The sequence below is a fragment of the Ochlerotatus camptorhynchus genome, unplaced genomic scaffold, assembly GCF_037179485.1.
Source record: "Ochlerotatus camptorhynchus isolate MF236.1 unplaced genomic scaffold, CSIRO-AGI_Acam_v1.1 ptg000403l, whole genome shotgun sequence".
NCBI classification, from domain to species: domain Eukaryota; kingdom Metazoa; phylum Arthropoda; class Insecta; order Diptera; family Culicidae; genus Ochlerotatus; species Ochlerotatus camptorhynchus.
The window spans coordinates 675,495-700,955 of NW_027040889.1; the positions used below are offsets into that span (position 1 = coordinate 675,495).

General features: G+C 41.0%; 1 protein-coding gene across 6 annotated transcripts in view; it reads right to left on the reverse strand.

Annotated features, from left to right (window-relative positions):
• Positions 1-3,684: 3,684 nt before the first annotated feature.
• The window catches only part of Mmp1 (Matrix metalloproteinase 1), a 129,056-nt gene continuing 107,279 nt past the window's right edge, over positions 3,685-25,461 (reverse strand). For 5 of the 6 annotated variants that reach the window (XM_065233513.1, XM_065233512.1, XM_065233515.1 and 2 more), the window contains one exon: positions 3,685-4,749. In XM_065233513.1, coding sequence (XP_065089585.1) covers positions 4,634-4,749 — 116 coding nt within the window. In that variant the 3' untranslated portion in view covers positions 3,685-4,633. Of the gene's footprint in view, positions 4,750-5,056; positions 5,304-25,461 lie in introns of those variants that run through there. The other variant, XM_065233516.1, reaches the window with a different exon arrangement.

A 25,461-nucleotide genomic window follows, 5' to 3' on the forward strand; every position in this document is an offset into this window, starting at 1 on the left:
ATATTGAACTCCAGGAACTGACAAAACAAGTTCAACATGCGCCTCTTAGCGACGTCTGGGAGGTTCTTCAACAAGTCGAACTTGATCCTATCAGCCCCCGGAGCCGAATTGCGACACGAAAGGAGCGCGAGTGAGAGCTCCAGCATTGAAAAAGGCTGGCTGATCTCGTCTACCGAATTCGTCGTTTCGCGAGGAATCATCTGTGCCGGCACGGAATCAGGACATACTTTTCGCGCGAACTTGAGAATCCACCGATCCGAGTACTCCTCGCTCTCGTTGTTTGAAGACCGGTTACGCATCCTTCGCGCCGTGTTCCAAAGCGTATTCATCGACGTTTCGCGCGATAAACCGTCCACGAATTGCCGCCAGTATCCACGTTTATTGGCTTTGATGAGGCTCTTGAGTTCGCGTTCAAGAGTCGAGTACGCTTCGAAATACTCGGGTGTTCCGCGTTTCCGGAAAAGCTTAAACGCGTCGGACTTTTTACGATAAACCTCAGTGCATTGCTGGTCCCACCAAGGGGTAGGAGGTTTCCTACGAAAAGACGTTCCTGGAACCGGCCGAGTTTGAGCTCGAAGCGCGCTGTCCAAGATCAGATTGGAGAGGAAGTTATATTCCTCCAACGGTGGAAGCTCTTCTACCGACGACACGGCTTCATCTGTCGCGGTCTTGAACGTTGTCCAATCGATATTACGGGTGAGGTCGTACGCGACGTTAACGGATTCCGACGAATTGAACCCACTGGCAATCGAAATGCCGATCGGCAAGTGATCACTACCGTGGGGATCCTGGATCACATTCCACGTGCAATCCAACGATAATGAATTAGAGCAAAGTGTGAGGTCTAATCTACTTCCATTTGAGGATGGACCAGCCAGACGTTTTACTTCTCCATTGTTAAGAATTGTCATATTGAAGTTATCACAGAGGTCATATATCAAAGTAGAACGGTTGTCATCATACAGTTCCCCCCAGCCTGTACCGTGGGAATTAAAATCTCCCATAATCAACCGTGGAGTAGGAAGAACTGAACAGATATCTGAAAGTTGTTTTTGACTAATCGAAACTCGGGGAGGAATGTACACAGAAGCAATACAAAGGCTCTTGCCTTTAACAAAAGCCTGACATGCGACAACTTCAATACCTGGAAATTGTGGAAGATTCACTCTATAGAAGGAATGGCACTTTTTGATCCCCAAAAGTACTCCTCCTCCACGCGAATCCTCACGATCCAGTCGAATAATGTTAAAATCATGAAAAGGAAGATCGATATCTGAAGAGAGCCAAGTTTCACACAGAGCAAATGCATCACAATCATTATTGTGAACCAAAAACTTAAACGATTCAATCTTAGGAATAAGACTTCGACAATTCCACTGTAGAACAGTGATCAAATCCCCGACCTCGTTTGGAAAATTATCCATCGAAGGAGATGATTGCTGCAAGGAGGGGCCACTTCAATGTCAACTGCTTCAAGAGGGTTTTCACAGTAGGAAGCATTGCCAGAACAATGCTTTTCAGAGGATCAGAAATATCGAGGTAATTGAGGATACTGTCCACAATGTTATCAAATGAGAACAACCCAGATGAAGAAGGGGCTTGTGTTCTGAAAATTGGGGCATCAGGGGTTTTGGATGTCCCCGGAAGAGGTGGAAAATCCTGGGTATAGTCAGTTCTGCGGAATCCAGGAGGAGTAGAAGTCTCCTTTTTTCCACCACTCCTTGATTTGGGCAAGCTGATTTGGGGTTCTTGATCTGCAACTTTCCGCGAACGGATGCGTTTTCGTTTCCGGGCAGAACCTTCCGGAAAACTGAAAGAAACTCCCTCCTCAGCCAAGTCAGAGCCAGACTCGTCATCTGACAAAAGAGCGAAGGGATTTGTTTCGTTGGTCGATGGCTTGGCTGTCTTAAGCATTTCTGCAAAAGACCGCCTGGAACGTTCCTTAAGGGAGCGTTTCATTTTGTCCCCGAGCTGTTTGCACGCCGGGCACGACGAGAGAGCATGAGGAGGAGTTCCATTGCAGTACACGCATTTTGGTGCAGTAGCTGCGCAGGCGCCATCCTCATGCTTCTCCCCGCATGTGGAGCAGCGTGCCTTGTTGCCGCAGTGGGAGGCCGTATGTCCCAACCGCTTACAATTCTGGCAGTTCATGACCCGAGGTACAAACAACCGCACAGGAAGACGAAGTTTTCCCAGCTCGATGTATTGAGGAAGGGCAGATCCAGAAAAGGTCACCCGAAACGAGTCTGTGGGGGTAAAACTCTTTTTACCCTCGCTGAGCGATACTGACTTCATTCTATGAACGGCCAGTATCTTTACCGGAGGAAGCAAGGGGTTCTTGAATCGGCCAACCGCTTGCTTCTCCAGTATCTCGGGGTTCAGGCTCGCCTCAGTGACCACGCCTTCGATCTCCACATCAGAAGCTGGAATGTACACCCTATATTCCAGTGTGAAAAACTGGGAAACAGCAATTTCATTGGCCTGTTTCAGGTTAGCGACGGTCACACGAAGTTTGTTGTGCCTAACCTTCGTTATTTCGGTCACGGCAGAGAATCGCTTTGTCAGATCATCAGATATCTGAACAACATTCAAGGGTTTGTTTTTGGGCTGAAAATAGACAACCCATGGGCCAGTCGAGTCATTCGGGTAGGCCCGCAATCTGGAGCTTTTCTCAGCCTGCCCATTGTCAGACTGAGACGACGAACCAGGGATGACATCATCATTTTTCTGAGATGAATGGTCATCCATGTCGTCTTCTGACAAAACATCCATTTTGTTCAACTAGTGGGAGCGCAAAACGCTCTCCCACTGAACGCAAAGACACAATACACAGAAAACACTACAAACACAGAAATACAAAATGAAAATTTAACTAATGGGGGAGGAAAAGAAACAAGAAAAAAACAAAAACTTATCTGATAATCCTATACTACTACCACCGAGCGTTATATGTGTAGGCGTTTACACAGATGGCTGGAAGAGACGCGCTGCGTGGATGACCTTCGTTGTGGTGCACTTGATCGAGGCTCGGTACTCAGCGCACACAGGCGCACGATGATTGATGAACGATGTAGATGTAGAAACGGGTGCTCAGACTCGATGATGATGATACGTAAGCGGGTATGCGTGAGCGCGTATGCGTGACCACGCAACGATGATGCCCAAATTGGCTTGCGAATTACCAATAGCACGGATTACTCTTTCCGAAAATGACACTTTCTACTAAAAAAAACTCACTTTTCGATCAATTTACCGGGAACTATGCCAGGAGTCACTTAGTGAGAAAAAAAACTGATAATTTATATCAAGCGAATACCGAGAAAACTTCCAAAACAACGGAGCGCGAAACAAGTCGACCGTACTTCTTGCTAGGACGCAGTGAGATGATCAACAAACTTGTTAGTATAATATCTGGCAATATTGGTAATAAACAACCTACCAAAATATTTTATTTAAGGAGATCGTCATGCAGAAAATTATTGGCCATACCGGAGACAACTGTAACGGACAAAATACATGTTATGCCTTGGTCGACCAATTCCAACTGCTCGATATCCCTAAATTTACAATGAAAGATTGCAAAAACATACAGCCATAGAAGGATTTCGGATATTGTACCAAACTGTCAAACACAAACAATTACAAACAGTAAATTGCTTATACTTTTTTATTTTGTTTGCATCATATACTTTCCGGTTAATCCTAGGACTATTCGCAATAAATATGTACAAAATTTTCATATAATGATAATAAATTCTCCTAACTCTGAAATGATACACTTATGAATGCACTTTTAGTTCACTTTGATTTGGAGGAAAGTTCAAGAAGATATGGTAAATTTCGGTTTTCTCTGGATTCGCTCAGATGGGAATGCTAGACTTTCGAAAGAAAATGATAAATAACAATCAACAATCAATAGAATGTTTCTTCCTCGTCTTCATTGCATGCCATTCTTTCAGAATGTTCGGGTTACGTTTTCCTTCCGTTTAGAATTACTTTAGTTAATGATTATTTACAAATTGTTTAAAGGCACCGTTTACTGTTTTCTTCCTTCGCTCCTGTCTCGATCGTATTTGTGTGTAAATTCTACTTAAAAACAAACAAACTTAAGGGTCTTACGGTAATGACTTGGACTGAAGTTGCTTTGTTTCTCTGTTATATATACTATAGAAAACCGAATTCGAAATCCTATTTGGTTGGATTAAAACAAATAGAAATACATACATAACATAGGTGTACACTGAAACTAAGAAAATCGATTCAATTTTTTGTTATGTGCGTTCCGGGAAACGCACACACAAGATGAAAAAATATTCATAAGTGCTTTGTATCACGATTTTTGTTTTTTTTTTACTGCTACGTCCTCTCATCGCATCCGGGTCATCTGGAGAAGGGATCTGGCTTTGAGTCACTGGCTCTCGAAATGGTACATGTTGTTGAAGCTGGCTGCGCTCGGAACAAATTGTGAGATCAATTTTCTGACGCAAAACTCATCCTCTGCTGTTCCTTTTCACTTGGCTTGGTTGATTGGATGGTTGGATTTGGATTCCCTTCTCGAACACGAACTCGTGAACATTCGCTCAAACTACTCGAAAACTGAACAAAACCACGCTCCGGTTCCGGGGATGAACGATTAGAATTTCAGTGCAAGTCCCAGCAGAGCTGCGAACAGAATAATTCTGACATTGGTTCGAGCGGAGGTCGCTCCATTTTTTCTGCTGTCTTCGGCGGGTCGCTCGTCGGTACCGGCTGCTCGTTCGAATATGGCGAAAAGAATAGTGGATTAGTTTTTAATTTTGTTTTTCATCGAACACTGGAAAGTTCACTAGGATCAGCCAAATGTGCTAGAAACACACACACTGCAAAATCATATCGAAAGCTGGGCAGAATTTAACTTAAACAGAAGGAAAACAAATATACTTAAAACCGTCTGCTGGACAAGAACCTACATCGCTTCTCATAATTGCAATAAAATAAAATTGGCTGGGCTGCAGTCTTCGATGGTTGGCCATAGAGTGGGGGTGTTTGTCTGTTGGTGTGTTGGTTGTGTCTTGTTTTCATCCCGAACTAGAATCAACATTTGAGCACGGTTTTGTTTTTGGTTTTGTTTACATTTTCAATCAACTATTGCTTGGCTCTACCAAGGCATGGAACCACCATTGGGCCGTGTGTTAACTTATTTTTGGTTTCGAATTTCAAAGTAGACATACGGAAACCGAGAAAAAAAACTTAAAACCAAACGAAAGCGCCACCATATGGCGGTGGATGGAAGCTGTGAGTCTCGGTGGAAAACTTTCATCATGCTAAAACGAACGAAAGAAAAGAAAAACGGTTTGGGAAAAAAGAAAATATCGTTAATCGAAAAACGGACATTCTGTCGGTTTCTTTTTTCTCTCTTACTAAGGGTGCAACCGAATTTGAAAACTACCCAAAAGCAGCCATACCGTACCAAGGTGGTGTCGCACTTAAAGTAGATAACGTGCCTATGTTCCATATGTACTGCATTCAAAGATGCGCTAAACAACTCAAGATGCAAATTTTAACCCAAAAGAAAGTTCGTGCGGTTTGTGTGTGGGTGTGTGGGTGTGGGGGAGAAGTTTTTGTAGGAGTGGGTGGAAATGTGTGTAGATATGTGCGTGCAGTATATGTGCTAAAAGTGGTGAAAGTACGTGCATAATGGAAACTAGCTACGGGTGTCATTTTGTGTAGTGTTGATGAACGATTATGTATAGTAGTGTGTACCTGTTGTAAGTACTATGGTAAATTATTTAAACTGAAAATTTTCACGCCAATTCGATTGCTAGTGTGGTATTCTTACCACTTACTTGCTATCTGTGTAAAGTGGTAGCATGTTCGTAGGCAAATAAATGTATACCTTATACCTCCGAGGAGGGTACTATGCACAGGTAGTTTGAGAAGTTTATATTAAGCATAGTTTTAACAATATTGTATATCTCAGGTATTTATAAACCAATCCAAAAAATAAAAACCCCAGTCTTGATCAAGTCTCAAAAGAATAGTTTTCCTTCAGAATATAAGAACATTACTGGCCCTGGTTGGCTTTCACCAGCGGAGACTAGCGCTACACTAGATATTTCACTAAATTTTCCTTGGCCAGGATTTTTAAATAAAGCCTTGTCCCTACATTTGGGTTAAGATATGCAGCGAAAACATTTTATTGCTTCAACTCCTCCTAGTGTACAGTTTCGATAGAAAATGACTTAATTAGAATCGTCGATTTACTAGGGTTTTAAATGACAACGCTCAACCTCTGGAAACATCATGGTCCTAGTTGATAATTTTAAGCTTTAGGAAACCAATTTGTAGAATATAATTCGAAAATCAACAAAACACGGTGACTTTTTCAAAATTAAATTTAAACAATTAGCATTCTTAAAACCATTTGAAAAGGGCACTTTTCCCGTCATTTAAGATTACAAATGAAATGTTTCTTCGGGGGCTCTTTTGTCTTACAAAAAGTGGGTCAATGTGAGCCTTTACTTCTATGGGTCACTATTGTCGCAGTCTTTTTGTATGGTAAATTTGAGTAATAAGAATAAAGTGTGAAACAATCGATTGAAAGGTTTCTGCACATCGGAGGTACATGAGCAAATCAACGACCATTCCTTTTGCCAGTGGTAGCGGGGGTGATACCCCTCACCATCCATCATCAACGGGGGATGATCATTCCGATTTGTATCTTCCTCTGCTCGTGTTCTACTTTCTATTAGAGCTGGGACTTCAACTACTTCAGTTTTATTTTTCAATAAAATTACTTTCAGACAAATGAAATATCGTTGAATTGATATTCAGTTTACAGAATTTTATGCTTTCTAGTGCTCAATATTGATATAAAATTTATTGAAAAAACGTTGAGATGGTAATCAAGCGGATAGTAACTGTCCGGATATCCGGATAGTGAAATTTCAAATTTATTCTACCTTTAGCAGTTTTCTTATTTACTGTTCTGAATATTTGACAAAAAGTTGGTTCTAGGTTGCCCATGTGACCTGATGTGGAATGGCAGATCTATTAATTGCCAAAATTTAATAAAATTGAAAAATAACCGAATAATCAGAGTCCCAGCTCTACTTTCTAAATACAATTTTCACAGCGCCGTACTATAACGGACTTATCAACCCAATACTTTAATCGATCGTATGAAATTTTCCATTTTAAGTCTGATATTTCACGTTTAGTATCTCCATCTAAGGGAACAACGAAATGAAAATAGTATTCTTAAAATGACAAGAAAAATTCCCTCGGTCAAATGGTTAATGTTTTAGGATTGTCAATTTTTTACATCCTCACATATTGTATATTTGTGGTAAATAAATAAGTATGTTAATGATTTGCTTTCTTAAACCTTTTTTCTTTACTTTGCATGATAATTATAGGCTTGTGAACATCTGATTTGAACGGTTAAACATTAAAAATAATTCTCAGATTGTGCAAAGTTCTTAAACAATTCCATTTGATGACCAAGTAACACTTGCAACATCGTTCATGAAAAAGAAAGGAAATCCCAGTGGCAAATAAGATATATTAAATTGCTTTGAAAACATCATGTTTTGAACTCTGTGTTTTGTTGTTTGTGAAGTATTCAACCTTTCTGACAGCACTTGTTATCTTGAAGTTATAATTCGGTATTGCATGACTCAATTACCTGTTTACAACACATTTATAGCTGATTGTATTTGATGGAAACTTGCTAGCCTTATGTACAACATGTTTCTATAAAATGTTACGATCCTATTTTTTCAGCATGTTCAATTTTTTAACAGAGTAATGGGTTATTTTATGATGCACTTTATTGACACCAAAAGGCAATAATATTTTCTTTTTGTTCTAGTTTAAAACCGAACGTTAGTTTTTGAACTAACGAGGTTTATGATTAATTCACAACAAAACAGTTTTATGAAGGAATAGAGTGCTGCATTAAATTAATTTTTAAATCCAGACACTTTTTGGCTTTATTTTCAGACTTTATAAAGTTTTTAAGACAGCAAAAATCTAAATTGCTGACCAAAAACGTTTAACACTATTAAATGCTGTTTTTAAACTAAAAATATTGTTTATTGCCATTATAAAACCACAATAAGTCAGATATAAAGCCAAATGACTGGTGAATTTTCACTTGAGGGCCATTTGAAATCTCTTTGGCCTGAAATCAGCTCTCCCGCCTAAATGTAGAAATTTCGGGAAACTATTTATAAGCCCCTATCTCAGTTCCATAGACGTTAACCATTAGCCTATAATTATCCATAATAATTGGACTAAAATATTAGTTTAACGTACCTGACACCAATAGAAAGCAAAGCATATTTCGTGTTGAAAAAATCAGACTAGAAGACAAATCATTCCGTGTTCTCCATTACTATGTCCGCATAGAGAGCAGTGAAAGTACATGCAATCCATATCTGTTTTCTGAAAATTAGCGTCCCAAGAACTACCAATTCACAGTACCGGTCCAGACATGCTTTGGAATGTGCGTTAAAATTTTGTTTTGTTTTATTTATCACGCAAACACTAATTAACAACTTTATTACTAGACAAAACGGAACATTCCACTGCGTCCTAGCAAGAAGTACGGTCGACTTAGTTCGCGCTCCGCTATTTTGGAAGTTTTCTCGCTATTCGCTTGATTTAAATTGTCAGTTTTTTCTCGCTTAGAGTTCCCAGCTAAGTAATTAACTAAAAGTGAGTTTTTTTTCTGAGAAGAAAGTGTGTTTTCGGCATCATCGGAAGGAAAATTGTTTTTACGATTGCCAATTCGCCAACCATTTTGCGCACCATCGGTGCGTGGTAACGCATACCTGCACACGGATCATCGTCATCGAGTGTCAGCATCTGCCTCCGCATTTACACCGCTCATCTATCATCGTGTGTGCTGAGTGCCGACCCTAACATAAGCACACACCAACGAAGACCGCCCGCACACGCTGATCGAAGATCATCCACGCTGCGCGTCGCTCCGCTGCTGCCGTTTAAACGCTCGGTGGTAGTAGTATAGGATTATCAGATAAGTTTTTGTTCTTGTTTCTCTCTTTCGCCCACAGTTAAATTTTAAGTTTGTGTTCTGTGTTTGTATTTTTTTTTGTGTATTGTGTCCGAGTGATTATCGTTTCAGTGGTAGAGCGTTTTTCGCTCCCACTAGTACGGCAAAATGGACATTTTGTCGCAAGACGAAATGGACGTTTTGTCGGAAGATGACACCACTTTGCCACGCGATGGCAAGAAGGGTCGAAAACGTACGTCATCTCTCTCTGGTTCATCGTCTCAGTCTGGCAAAGGACAGGCTCAGATAAACCCCCGATCGCGAGCCTATCCAGATGACTCGACTGGCCCATGGGTTGTCTACTTTCAGCCCAGAAACAAACCTTTGAATGTAATGCAAATTACTAATGATCTGACGAAGCGATACTCGGCCGTGACTGAAATCACGAAGGTTAGGCACAATAAACTTCGTGTCTCCGTCTCTAACCTGAAGCAGGCTAACGAGATTGCTGCCTCCCAGCTCTTCACGCTCGAGTACAGAGTTTACATCCCAGCTCGTGATGTGGAGATCGAAGGTGTGGTCACCGAAGCGAGTCTGACCCCCGAGATCTTGGAGAAGCAGGCGGTTGGCCGTTTCAAGAACCGTTTGCTTCCCCCGGTGAAGATACTGGATGTCCAAAAACTGGGCTCAGTATCTGTCAGCGAGGGTAAAAAGAGTTTTACCCCCACAGACTCGTTCCGTGTGACCTTTTCTGGTTCAGCCCTTCCTCACTACATCGAGCTGGGAAAACTTCGACTACCTGTGCGTTTGTTCGTTCCCCGGGTCATGAACTGCCAAAACTGTAAGCAGTTGGGACATACGGCCTCCCACTGTGGCAGCAAGGCACGCTGTTCCAAATGCGGAGAGAAGCATGGGGATGACACCTGTGCAGCTACCGCACCAAAATGCGTGTACTGTAAGGGAACTCCTCATGGTATCTCGTCATGCCCGGTGTACAAACAACGCGGGGAGAAATGACAAAGCTCACTTAAGGAACGTTCCCGGCAGTCTTTTGCAGAAATGCTTAAGACGGCCACGCCATCGACCAACGACAAAAATCCCTTTTCTCTTTTGTCAGATGACGAGACTGACTCTGACTTGGCTGAGGAGGGAACTTCTTTCTGTTTTTCAGCACGGAAACGAAAACGCATCCGTTCGCGGAAAGTTGAGAATGAAGAACCCCAAATCAGCTTGCCCAAATCAAGGAATGGTGGAAAAAAGGAAGTTTCTACTCCTCCTGGATTCAGAAGAACTGACTATACCCAGGATTTTCCACCTCTCCCGGGGACATCCAAAACCCCTGATGTCCCATTTTTAAGAACAGAAGCCCCTTCTTCATCTGGGTTGTTCTCATTTGATAAAATTGTGGACGATATTCTCAAGTACCTGAATATTTCTGATCCTCTCAAAAGCATTGTTCTGGCAATGCTTCCTACTGTGAAGACCCTCTTGAAGCAATTGACATTGAAGTGGCCCCTCATTGCAGCAATCATTTCCTTCGATGGATAATTTTCCAAACGAGGTCGGGGATTTGATCACTATTCTACAGTGGAATTGTCGAAGTCTTATTCCTAAATTAGACTCTTTTAAGTTTTTAGTTCACAATAATGATTGTGATGCATTTGCTCTTTGTGAAACTTGGCTCTCTTCAGATATAGATCTTCCTTTTTATGATTTTAACATTATTCGACTGGATCGTGAGGATTCGCGTGGAGGAGGGGTACTTTTGGGGATCAAAAAGTGCCATTCTTTCTATAGAGTGAATCTTCCACAATTTACAGGTATTGAAGTTGTCGCATGTCAGGCTATTATTAAAGGTAAGAGCCTTTGTATTGCTTCTGTTTATATTCCTCCTAGAGCCGTTGTTAATCGAAAACAACTTTCAGATATATGTTCAGTACTTCCTGCTCCACGGTTGATTATGGGAGATTTTAATTCCCACGGTACAGGCTGGGGGGAACTGTATGATGACAACCGTTCTACTTTTATATATGACCTCTGTGATAACTTCAATATGACAATTCTTAACAATGGAGAAGTAACACGTTTGGCTGGACCATCTTCGAATGGAAGTAAATTAGACCTCACACTTTGCTCTAACTCATTATCGTTGGATTGCACGTGGAATGTGATCCAGGATCCCCACGGTAGTGATCACTTGCCGATCAAAATTTCGATTGCCAGTGGGTTCAATCCGTCGGAATCCGTTAACGTCGCGTACGACCTCACCCGTAATATCGATTGGACAACGTTCAAGACCGCGATAGAGGAAGCCGTGTCGTCGGTAGAAGGGCTTCCACCGTTGGAGGAATATAACTTCCTCTCCAATCTGATCTTGGACAGCGCGTTTCGAGCTCAAACTCGGCCGGTTCCTGGAACGTCTTTGCGTAGGAAACCTCCTTCCCCTTGGTGGGACCACCAATGCACTGAGGTTTATCGTAAAAAGTCCGACGCGTTTAAGCTTTTCCGGAAACGTGGAACACCCGTGTATTTCGAAGCGTACTCGGCTCTTGAACACGAACTCAAGAGCCTCATCAAAGCCAAGAAACGCGGATACTGGCGGCAATTCGTGGACGGATTATCACGCGAAACGTCGATGAATACGCTTTGGAACGCGGCGCGAAGGATGCGTAACCGGTCTTCGAACAACGAGAGCGAGGAGTACTCAGATCGTTGGATTCTCAAGTTCGCGCGAAAAGTATGTCCTGATTCCGTGCCGGCACAGATGATTCCTCGCGAAACGACGAATTCTGTAGACGAGATCAGCCAGCCTTTTTCAATGCTGGAACTCTCACTCGCGCTCCTTTCGTGTGGCAATTCGGCTCCGGGGGCTGATAGAATCAAGTTCAACTTGTTGAAGAACCTCCCAGACGTCGCTAAGAGGCGCATGTTGAACTTGTTTTGTCAGTTCCTGGAGCTCAATATTGTTCCGGATGATTGGAGGCAAGTGAGAGTTATAGCCATTAAAAAGCCTGGAAAACCCGCGTCAGATCATAACTCGTATCGTCCCATCGCGATGCTATCGTGCATTCGAAAATTGTTGGAGAAAATGATCCTTTTTCGCTTGGACAAATGGGTTGAGACGAACCACCTACTCTCAGATACTCAATTTGGATTCCGTAGGGGCAAGGGAACGAACGACTGTCTCGCGTTGCTTTCCACAGAAATTCAGTTGGCTTTTGCTAAAAAAGAGCAAATGGCTTCTGTATTCTTGGATATCAAGGGGGCTTTTGATTCAGTATCCGTTGAAGTCCTTTCAGACAAACTCCACGCTTGTGGCCTTTCTCCATTAATAAATAACTTTTTGTACAATTTGCTGTCAGAGAAACATATGAGCTTTTCTCATGGAAACTCTACAGCTTCTCGATTTAGTTACATGGGTCTCCCCCAGGGCTCATGTTTAAGCCCCCTTTTGTATAATTTCTACATCAGAGAAATTGACAATTGTCTAAGTGACAACTGCACGTTGAGACAACTTGCAGATGATGGCGTAGTGTCTATGACAGGGCCCAAAGGGGTCGACCTGCAAGGACCCTTACAGGATACCTTAGACAATTTGTCTACTTGGGCTATTCAGCTAGGTATCGAATTCTCCACGGAGAAAACTGAGTTGGTCGTTTTTTCTAGGAAGCATAGCCCAGCACAACCAAAGCTTCAACTTTTGGGTAAACCGATCACTCATTCTATGTCCTTCAAATATCTTGGGGTCTGGTTCGATTCAAAATGCACCTGGAGATCCCACATTGAGTATCTGAGACGAAAATGCCAACAAAGGATCAATTTTCTCCGAACAATTACCGGAACGTGGTGGGGAGCCCATCCGCAAGATCTTCTAACGTTGTACCGGACAACGATTTTATCGGTTTTAGAATACGGTAGTTTTTGTTTCCAGTCGGCGGCTAAAACTCACATCATCAAACTGGAACGTATCCAGTATCGTTGTCTTCGTATCGCGTTAGGATGCATGCACTCGACTCATACGATGAGTCTAGAAGTGTTGGCGGGCATGTTGCCACTATCGGATCGGTTTTCGGAATTGTCCCTCAGGCTCCTCACCCGTTGCGAAGTTATGAACCCACTGGTAATCGAAAACTGTGAAAAGCTTCTTGAGCTGAACCCTCAAACTCGTTTTATGTCATTGTACTACGTGTACATAACACAGGATGTCAGCCCTTCACAGCATAATCCTCATCGTGTATGCTTCTCCGACTTCGGCAATTCAGTTAGTTTTGATTTATCTATGACGCGGGAGATTCGTGGGATCCCAGAACATCATCGTTCCATGATTGTTCCGTCAATTTACGCTGCAAAGTTTGGCCAAGTTGATTCCGCAAGATCGTTCTTCACAGATGGATCACTAATTGAGTCGTCCGCTGGTTTTGGTATTTATAACGAATTTCATAGCGCCTCTCGAATGCTTCAAGCTCCTTGTTCCGTATATGTTGCTGAACTGGCGGCAATACACTATACGCTAGAAACGATCGCCTCACTTGCACCAGATCACTATTTTATTTTTACGGATAGTCTCAGTTCTGTCGAGGCTATTCGCTCTATGAGGCCGGTAAAGCACTCCTCGTATTTTCTCATGAAAATACGAGAGCTTTTAAGTGCTTTATCTTTAAGATCTTTTGTCATCACCTTTGCATGGGTCCCATCTCATTGCTCGATTCCGGGCAATGAGATGGCTGACTCACTTGCTAAGGTGGGCGCTATGGAAGGCGATATTTACGATCGACAAATCGGCTACGATGAATTTTTCTTCATTTATCGTCAACAGTCACTCGTCAGCTGGCAGAATAAGTGGAGTGAAGGGAGTTTGGGACGATGGCTATATTCGATCATCCCTAAGGTGTCGAAGAGTTCTTGGTTCAAGGGGTTGGATGTGGGTCGAGACTTCATTCGTATGATGTCTCGCCTCATGTCCAATCACTATTCGTTAAACGCTCACTTGTTCCGTGTTGGGCTGAAGGACAGCAATCTCTGTGAATGTGGACAAGGTTACCAGGACGCTGATCACATCCTTTGGTCTTGTGCGGAGTATCGTGGAGTCAGATCACATTTTTATGATTCCCTTCGGGCTCGAGGTAGACAACCTAATGTTCCAGTTCGGGATATTTTGGCTAGACGCGATCTGGAGTTTATGAAACTCATATATGTTTACTTTAAGAATATTAACATTAGATTGTAAGTTTTATTAACCTTGTGTTTAGTTTGTATTTTGTACGTGTGGGTTTTTTTATGTTTGTTTTCAAGATGAATAGAAATTAGTTCATGTTTTAGGATTAATTAAATATTTGTATCGTAAACCACATTTCAAACCTTCCTCTCCCTTTTCCCATCCAAAAAAAATTGTTAATCCCCACTAACCTCGAGACAACCGCGAGTATCCGGTCCAGCTCTTTTAACTTTAAATATAAGAAATCAATAATGTATAACAAAAATGATAACTCGGCTCTGTAAAGTTTATTCGATTGAGCCTGTACAAATAAAGTAATTAATAAAAAAAAAATAGACAAAACGGAACGGACGAAGTGCATTCTGCAACGGTTTATTAGGACTGACGAATTGGTGTTACCGTGAAATAAACAGAACAAAATTATAACCCCATTTCAACGTCTGTCTGGATATAATCTATGATGACGTGAATTGGGCAGATCTTGAGACGATTACCTTCAGAACACAGATATCGTTGTATGAACTTGCACTGTTCCTCTGTGTGGACTTAGTAATGGAGAACCTGGAACAATTTGTGGAGATTAATTCCGCACATTCGAATTTACGTCACAGCTACGTACGGTACATCATCCTCACCATATCGAGCCACAAAATGCCTGCATAGTTTAGCAGATGATTGACAAAACCTGCAGCTAGACTGGTCCACTAGATTTGTGCCACTAGGTGAGGAAACCATTCCCAGAAAGTTTCAGCTCATTTGATAGTAAGATGAGCTGGCGCTTTTAGTTTGAAGTTCATAGTATGGGAAATCTGGATAAAATACATGAAAAAATGATAACCCTACACTCTTTCGATTATAAAAAGTATCCTTATTATCGATTTTTTTTTTTTTGTTCAAAACATGAGTAACAACTTTGCAACAACTGCCTCATGAATCCAGTTAGCTTTATTGAGATATTCGTCTTTGAATGTATATGAGCATTTTGCATAGGAACATTTCCAAAAAATCCCTCGCATAAAAATTAATCCACAGACTGACAAAACGTAATTCTTTGAAAAAGTTTTTCTTGAAAACATAGTATCTCAAAACATAGGACCTCAGTAAAGACATCTCTCAGGCTTCTCGCGAAAAACAAGCCTGCTCGCTAACTCGCAAACAATATTGCATAAAAGTTCTATAGAATGTATGAAAACGTCAAAATGATCCAATGCCAGCGCTGCGGCGAGTAGTTCGTGGAACTTATAATATTCAAATCAACCGTTAAAGGCGTGAACGAAGATACACAAGTATTACGTCTGTTTGTCTGTGATTAAACCAAAAGCACCGGCCCATGTTATGTCAAACGCAGCTGAAACGTTCAGAGAGTGGTCATCTCACCTAAATAGATTAGTTTGGATATTGGAATGTGGAAAATGTGAACTTTTTTTTAGTGGTAATAAAGTTGATACGTTGCATAAGCTGCCTGTATTTTGATTCAATATACGAACAAAAAGCCAATATAAATTCAAAAATAATAACATCCATAACGCTAACTTGAATCGGAATGCTGTCTTCAGCAAAGTTGATCCTTATAGTTTAAGCTACATGTGCTAAAATTCTGAGCTTAATCGAGATGGCTGGACAAGTTCTATGCACGAAAGAGTGAAGGAATGTTATTTCTCCACTAATTTCAACGAAAATCCCCATATGAAGTTTAAATCAAAAGCACCATCTCGTGTTACATCCGAATGCGCTGAAATTTTCAGAGAGTGGTGTTCTCACCTAATGGCACACATCTGCGGCCCGTTGAAAACAAGGGTAAACAATTTCTCCCATATAAATGTGGGCCAGCCTACTGTAGCGTCCTAGGTAGTCAAGATGACTTCTACGTCATAAGGAGTAAACACCGTAGAAGAAGGTAGGCAGGAGATTCGAGAAATCATAGAGCTGATCGATCAGTCCGCATCGTGCTCTCTTGCCGTGCGGATCTATTTGCTTTTTGCTTAAGGAAGTGTTACTACTACCTAAAGCTACAACAAATTTAAACAGCACTTTTCAGTGATCAACCTGTAAAAATTTTCTACCTTGTTCAACTCTTATTCCTCTTCGATCCTTTTTTGGACCCTACCCGAGGTAATCCTTCTTGGATATCGATTTGGAAAATTCCTCTTCGATCCTTCAGATTCTTATAGTAATCTGCTTGGAAGTCGATTTGGATAAAAAATTTACTGCCGCCATGGCGCCTAAACGCAAAAGAAAGGGGCAAACTCTTGACCCCCTTCTGATGAAATTAATTTGAGTAATCAATTTGATTTGCTCACGGATGATGAGAATGATCCATCATCCAAGAAAAATTCTAGTAAACTTTCCCGGCTTAATGCCAAGAAGGAAAAGATTCCCCCTATTGTGATAACCACTTCCGATTTCCATGCTCTTCGCATGGAACTTTTGAATTTCGTGAAAGTTAAGTTTTCACTACAAATTGGACGTCGGGGTGAATGCCGTGTATTGGCTGAAACCTTGGACGGATTTAAATGTCTTCTCAAGTATCTTACTGAGAAGCAGCACAGATTTTTTTACTTACGACACCAAAACTGAACGTGTGTTCAAGGTTGTCATGAAAGGACTGCCCAGTGGTGAATCCCTGGATCAGATCAAAAATGAACTGACAAAATTAATCAAAATGAAAATGAAATCCCGTCCTGGCGATTCGCGCAACGGGATTTCTAATGATTTTTATTTAGTTCACTTCAAGTCTAGTGAACTAAACAACCTTAAAGCCTTAGAAAAAGCTAGCCTTATGCTCCATGTCCGAGTGAAGTGGGAACACTTCAGGAAGACTGGAGGAAATTTCCAAAACCTCACTCAGTGCCGTAAGTGCCAGGGATGGGGTCATGGAACTAAAAATTGCTACATGCCAGCTAAATGCATGAATTGTGGTGATTCCTCTCAAGCAAAGGACGACTGTCCTATGAAGGAAGATCCTAAGAAATTTAAATGTTCAAATTGTGGTGAAAATCACATATCCAATTTTTGGGAATGTAAGACTCGCAAAGTGATCCTACAATCTCGTTCTAAGCGACAGGTAGGAAACGCTCAACGTTTCCGTCCAGGTACAAATTCCTCTGCTGTTAACAACGGTCAGCGAGGAACAAATTCTACATTCGTACCCGTAGGTACAAATATCACCCCTGCTTCAAATGTTTCATCTGTACCTACTCCCATAGCTGCTAAAAATGTTCATTGAGTTAAAGGAGCTACCTATGCTGCTATTGCTGGAATGCTCGATCTCTTAAAGATAATGAAGATGAGTTATTTAACTTTTTGAGAGTTCATAACGTGCATATTGCCGTTATAACTGAAACGTTCCTTAAACCTGACCATAAGGTTAAGAAGGACGCAAATTATTTGATTTATAGAAATGATCGTCTTGATGGACCCTGTGGTGGCGTTGCCATCATTATTCATAGACGAATCAAACATAAAATACTTTCTTCATTTGAAACCAAAGTTTTTGAAACTTTGGGAGTTGCTGTTGGAACAAAATTTGGACAACTTACGTTTATAGCTGCCTATTTGCCATTCCAATGCGTAGGCCAGCAAAAGAATTTTCTCAAGGGTGACCTCCAGAAACTTACCCGTCATAGGTCTAAATTCTTCATTATTGGTGATTTTAATGCAAAACACCGCTCATGGAATAATGCTCAAAGCAATTCCAATGGTAATATTCTGTGTTATGATTGTTCTGCAGGTTATTATACTATTCAATATCCAAACAGCCCAACATGCTTTTCTTCTGCAAGAAATCCCTCCACTATTTATTTGGTCTTAACTGATTCATGTCAACTTTGTAGCCAATTGGTTACCCATGCTGACTTCGGTTCTGATCACCTTCCAGTAACTTTTGAAATATCCCAAGAAATAATTTGTAATCCCAACAGCTCTATTTTCAATTGCCATAGAGCTGATTGGGAGCAATATCGAACATTTATGGAATATAACTTCGATCCAAACATTCCTTTGCAAACCAAAGATGAAATTAATTATGCTCTTGAATCTCTGACTACTTCTATAGTTGAAACAAGAGCTGCCTCAGTACCAAAATGCGAGGTTAAATTCGATTCAATTATAATAGACGACGATCTTCAGCTATTGATCCGTCTTAAAAATGTCCGTAGGAGACAATATCAAAGAACACGCGATCCTGTCATGAAAGTTATCTGGCGGGATTTACAAAAACAAATTAAAAAACGATTCTCTGCCCTGAGGAACAAAACTTTTGAAAATAATGTTTCTAAACTAGACCCGAGTTCCAAACCCTTTTGGAAACTCACAAAAATTTTGAAAAAACCTCAAAAGCCTATTCCAGCGCTTAAAGAAGGTGTTAAAATGTTGATCACAAATTTGGAAAAAGCTCAGCAAATCTTTGTTCGCTGATGACACAGGCATTTCGGCTAAAGGAAGAAGTCTTCGTGTTATTTGCAGCAGACTGCAGAAAAGTTTAGATATTTTCTCTTCTTATTTACAAAAATGGAAGATTTCTCCCAACGCTTCCAAAACTCAACTTATAATATTTCCACACAAGCCTAGAGCTTCGTTTTTGAAACCTAGTAGTAGTCACATAGTCACTATGAACGGAGTTCCTATTTCCTGGTCAAACCAAGTGAAATATCTTGGATTAATACTTGACCAAAAATTAACTTTTAAAGATCACATTGAGGGCATTCAAGCCAAATGTAACAAATATATAAAATGTTTGTATCCTCTTATAAACAGGAAATCCAAACTTTGCCAGAAGAATGAACTTCTATTATTGATTTTGAAGTTGCCTCCCTGGTACAGTACTACTGAGGTACATAGAATTTCGAATGTTGAGACTGTAGAACAAATGTCCAACAAAATAATTAATAATTTCAGGCGAAAATCGTTGCAATCCTCAATTGCAACGATTAATTCCCTTTATACTTAGATAAGATTTAGTTTTAGTTTTTAGTTTTAAGATATCAATTGTTATACTGACATGCAGGTTTAAAAAACCTGTTTAAAATACTGAATTGCCAAGACAGGAACAATGTAAAAATACTTAGATATATATCATAACAATTAAGGCTGGTAAGTTACTGTAGTAACTGGAGCACTTAGGTTAAAATGAAATGTAATTTATTTTGAATTTGGAACAAATAAAGAGTTAAAAAAAAATAGAGCTGATCGATTCGGCGGGTTTCATGCTAAGCCGTTCTGGAGAATTTAAGAACTTAAAGTGTGGAAACCCAGCGTAGATGTTATTTGATTCACGTTCTCATAGTTCAACTGATCTTCAGTCAGGAACTGTGGAAACAAAGCTGTCACTGGGATGAAGCTCTTTCTGCTGTTCACTGTTCCAAGCCCACCTATTAGTGAACGTCAACCTTGAAGAGGATTTCGATCCCGCTGATTTCGAAGCCAAAAGTGTATCAACAACACTACCTCACAGTGGGCCTGTTCTGAAAAACTAGATTTAATCCACCTATGGTGATATTTGACCCTTCTTGCCAATTGAAATTTCAGCAAAGTGCTCATACGATGTGATATAATAAATAAATTCTCATGTGATTTTAGGTATCGCATGATGAATTTTGACCCTAGTCAGAAACTGGCAACTTTCCCGGGCGAATCCGAAACATATCCGAACGTGACCTCTGTGGCCCTTGGCAGTCAAAATTACGTCCATTGAACTAGTTCGTGAATTCTCATGTGATTTGGGTTATCGCATGCGGGAATTTGACTCTGGTTAGAAGCAGGGCATTCGGAACATATCCGGATGTATATGGGTATCAATCCTCATGGTTTAACAGCGTGATGTCTCCGGAATCGTTTTCAGCATCACAAGCTGCGATAGCCATCCTGGAACAGATTCTGGGTTTCCCGCGGGAAGTGGCCAATTTGGGACATGATCGGAACAATATCAATATGGGTGTCGAACTTCAGGTTTTTTCAAGCCAATGCCAATGGTAGCTTTTTCAGGACCACAGCGTGCCCCGGTTTCCTTGGAGCAGGTTCTGGATGAAAAAAATTGGCCACTTCCCCGGTGTACGTAGCAACTGCTTCAGAGTAACTGGTGCAAGCTGTTGACTTGACATATCTACCATGGTTTGAACAATCTTGAAGGTTGACACCCGTATTAATATGGTTTTGGTCATGTTCTAAATTGGCCACTCCCCTGGGTCACCCAGAGCCTGTTCCAAGGAAACTATGACAAGCTGTGGACTTGAAAAAGCTACCATTGGCATTGGCGTAAAAAATCTTGAAGTTTGACACCCATATTGAAATAGTTCCGTTCATGTCCCAAATTGGCCACTTCCCCGGGGAAACCCAGAACCTGAAGCAGGAAGGCCATCGCAACTTGTGACGCTGAAAACTATTCTAGAGATATCGCGCTGAAAAATTGATACCCATATTGACGTGATGCAATAGATTACGGAAACGATTTCTCAACAGATCTTGGATCTGTACCCAGCATTGAATTCAGAATTTCTGTTTGTATAAGAAAACAAACATGGAATCATACTCGTATTGAGGAAAAAATACAAGCAATGGAAAAAATCTGTTTTTGCGCACCCCCCAAAAATCTGGCAAATCTTCAATTTTCAAATGATTTAATAAAACTACTATGAATTTCCCGTCAAATACATCCGGTCACATCACAGTTGGTTAATTGGAATTTTGGAAAAAGTTGCCTGTCCCGATCATTTTGTATATCCCCTGCATATAACTAAATAATTAATCGTAAAAGACTTATATGTAGAGTTTCTAGATCGAAAGTTTAGGATTATTTGGATAAACCAAAATACTTTCTATGAGGTAAAAAAATATGAATCATTTTTATTACATTCACCACCTCTGGTTTGGACACCGCACTGATTGAGTCAGTAGTACTTCAGTAACTGAAATCCAGTAACTTTGATATGATGCTAATACAACTTATGTCCATCATGATGAGGTGAGGCGCAACGAAACTCTACGGATTCATTATTTCAGTAGGCATTTCAGCAAAATTTCATTCAGCATTCTATCTGCTCATTTTTCAGGACGATTTGGCGGTTGCATTATGTCATGAAACGTTTGCATTAAATGTAGATTTTTTTCGAAATGAGCTAAAACAACTACCCAAGTAATCACCTCTTTGCTGATGTACGGCTAATAAAGACTGTACTCAAAAAGGTGAGACCCATTGATATGTGTGTAAGTTTTTAGCGAGTGGGTAAACATTTATGAAATTTTGACTGAAACTAGCTAAGTGTAATGTTTACGATGGCAGAATTTCATCAAAATCTGTTAAGTGGTTATCGATATGGCATCGGAGCAAAAGCAGATCCGCCAAAAAATCTTGTGCGCTTTTCGATCCGCGATGCGGCGAGGAAGGTGGATGTTGTCATCTGTTTGTCCAAAAAACGATGAAACGTGCTGGCATCCACGTCTACAAGGTCTGGAAGGCACCGAACCGGAGCGACAAACAAAATATGGTGGCCAAAACCCACGCCAGGAAGCTGTACCGGGAGCGGCTGACGAAACCGATGTGCGTCGTGATGGACGACGAGATTTACATCAGTTACAAAGCAGTTACCGGGGCAAGAGTTTTAGGTTGCCACATCACGATTGAATTGACCGTTTCTGAGGAGGTAAGGAAGAAGAAGGTGGACAAATTCGCCAAAACGTTCTTGGTTTGGCAGGCCATCTGTGGGTGCGGCAAGATGAGCCAGCCGTACATCACGATGGGTATCATCAACGGGCAAATCGATGGCCAGAACGAGTGCCTTCAGAAGCGCCTCGTACCTATACTGTGGTCTCATGGAGGCGAGACGCTGTTTTGACCGGATGTGGCATGCTGTTACTACGCGAGGCCGAGACGTCAACCCACCGAACTCACCGGAACTTCGCCCGATTGAGAAGTTTCAGGCCATCATGAAGGCCAGACTTCGTAAAACACCTAAGGTGTTTGAGAACGCGCTGCCTTTGAAGAAACAGTGGGTAAAAGTATTAAAAGAAGTCGGCCCCACCATTGCCCACAACCTTATGAGTGGTGTCATGGGCAAGTTGCGGGCATCCGGCTATGGAGCTGTGATTAAATAAAGGAACCTTCCGATAATGTTGTAGTTGTAGTTTAACTCTTGATCTGAATTACAATCCAATAAATATAGTGCTTGCCTTCAGAGAACTCTTGGCTATCACTTTATAATTCCCTTCGAAAACATCGATTGCCGATCTAGTGCAATACTTGCGTAACCCACACTGACGAAAACTTTCGGAGCAAATCCAAAGTCGTTACCTGTTAAAACACACAGACACAGAAAAATTGCCTTTCTAACTTCAATCAGACCACGAGTATTCGGTCACATTCTAACCAGACCTAGGTTTAAGAAAATGTTGTACAACTTCAAAAAAGGAATCATGCTTCCGTAAAGTGGACCCTACACGATTGGTTTTATTGATAATAATTGTATTGTCATTACATTGGTATTGACAATATTTCTATATTCACATCATCAACATTTTTGTCAATAATTCCCCTTCCCATCAATATATTGATTCGTGTTAAGCTTCAAATCAATTGATTGGAAAACAAAATATCAATGAATACTTTAAAATTATCGCAATGTTTTGCAAGAACTTATCTGCATAAATCTTGTAGAAGTTTCTTTGCAATATTGCACAGAAATTTCATCTTAATTATATCTTCTGGTTTGCCTTGCCTGAAAATAAGTGTCCAATTTTCTTCGGTTTTTTAATCCCATTAATTTCTCGTTGAAGTTGGAGCTCTCCACAGGATTTTTTTTTTGATTTAAAAAAAAATAGATTGTTTAATGATTTATTTAATAAGGCTCAATTAACTTTACAGAGCCGAGGATACTTGTTCACTATAAAAGAACATCTTAAAACTATAGCCAATAGGTAAACCACAATAAACACTTTATCTTCCGCTATCGAATAAGCCATCAGCCTTTATAAGAATAGGATCCGCTTCGAGTGGTTTCATAGTATGGCAGTATTGCCAATGGAGGTAAGAGCGCTTCCATTGTAGCAATGGACGCAAAACGTGGTCCTCACTCACACACTCATCTTGAAATGGTTGCATTCGAAAGTCGATGACGATGCGTCGATGCGACCGAAAGAACTGCTGATGAAGAACAATGAGGAATACCAAACAATGGTTACTGCCGTGACGATCGCGTAACACACATCGAGAGTGGCCTGCTTATGTCAACAGCTGAGTGAACCCTAATATCAGATTGTAATGTTGAACAGATTTGTTCGATATTTAAACAAAATGTTCGTGATTTTAATTTTTAAAACTGTTATATTCTGTTTAAATCGAATGGCGTTGTTCGTTGTATTTAATCAATTCCACCAGGATTATTTTGCCCGATTATGGTTGGGCACCAAAACCAAGCTTCAATATATACTTCTCCAATGGCGCAATTCGCTAATCAGCGAGTGCTTGCTAGACCTCAGCAAGTGCAACAAAATTGACAGTGTCCTGCGTCAACTTCAATATGATCTCGAGGGAAGGAGGAGGGGTCATACAAACTCTAAGTCTTCGTTATTTCGCACTTGAATGATCAGAGCTACATAGTGCGTTAAGCGCCAGCTTGGGGCTGGAGCCTCTTTCAAGCCAGCGAGAAAATCATAAAAACGCATCTTGTTCACTAACACAAAGTATACAAACAAATATTGAAGTAAACAAAATCAAAACAGTGCAGCTTAACCTAAGAGTTAGTAACCATGCCAGTCCAATAGATTATTATCCCTACAGCAAAAACCCACGTTCCAATGTGTTAGTGTGAGAGAAGGTGCAAATATCGATCAGTGCTCATTCCGGAAAATCCGATCTACGAATCTACTACGCATGTGCCAATTATTGCTCGGTGAGGCTGTGCAGGATCAACGTGCATCTTACGGACTATAGGTAACAAGTCACCAGGAATGATTTGATTTCAGTGTTTATGCAATTGAGATGGATATTTTTTTTTCTCTTGATTCCATTCGCATTCGGCATCCGGTGAAACCGACCTGAATTTGCTGACATCTCGCGTTCCACTGGGTCTGTATAGTCGTTAAGAAGTTTTAACTTGTATTAAGCGGGGTTTTTAGTCTCTTAGGCGGTAACTCTTTGAATGAAACTTTACTTTTCTTTCGGTGAAACATCAAAACATTAGAACATTGTGTTAGATGAGTTAATTGACTTCCTTCCCCCAGGTTTGAGCTCCCGAAAGGGGAGGCGGAAGATAATGGGGACAGCGTTAGCACTTGTTAGATCATCTGGCTAGTCACGTTTCAAAAAGGTTACACGGTACGTGAGCGAGGGTAGTAAAATCGAGAGTTAGATAGATGACTTAGCAAATCGGTATTAGCAACTGGCAGCGGGTTAGTCATGCACACAGTCGGGGACTGTCGTCGTGTCGGGGATGAAGATTGCGACGGATGATCTGGGTTGGGGTATGTGATGTTTTACTCTCTCTCTCTCCCCGTGTCTGCTGTTACGGTGTTATTTCAACGAAATCTGTAAGCGATTATGCAACATCGATGGCAGTGATTCAGAACTTTGCGCTCGGAGGGCTAATGGGAAATGGTAAACAAACGGACCAGTTGTTCTCAAATGAAAGTCGTTTGCAGTAGGAGATGGTCTATCCGGTGTGCCAATATCGCTGAATATCATTCGGAATAGATGGATGTTTTGAATGCATTTGAATGTTTATCGGTAATGACCATGCATGTACACATGTACATCAATTAGATTAGATGAGGACAGGGTGGGGAAACGACAGAATACTAGGTAACCGCTAAGTATCATCACACAAACACTAACAGAAGTACAGAAGATGGAAGGAATTTACAAAGTGATGCAAACCGTAACTGCTACATTATTGCTTACGGGATCGTTGCTCGAACTGGGCGGGTTGTAATTTATTGTAAGGTGTGGAGCTGTGGGGTTCGTGGGTGGGAAGGGTGTTAGGGCATCCACTAGCTAGGTATCGCAGCCAACTTTATTACTTCTGAGCGCAGGATGCAACTGTTCTGCTGAAAGATGCACAAAGTGACATACATCAATAGTTTGCAGCGTAGACCGTGGAAATCACTGATGATTATATATTGATTACGTTTATCTGATTGCAATTAGTCATCCCTAAATGGTACGCTACGTACGAGTTTTAACAGAAAAATGCGATGATCGGAGTTAGAAATGAAGCCGTTAATTTTCACAAAAACTCTGCGAGGAATTGAGTGTTAAGGG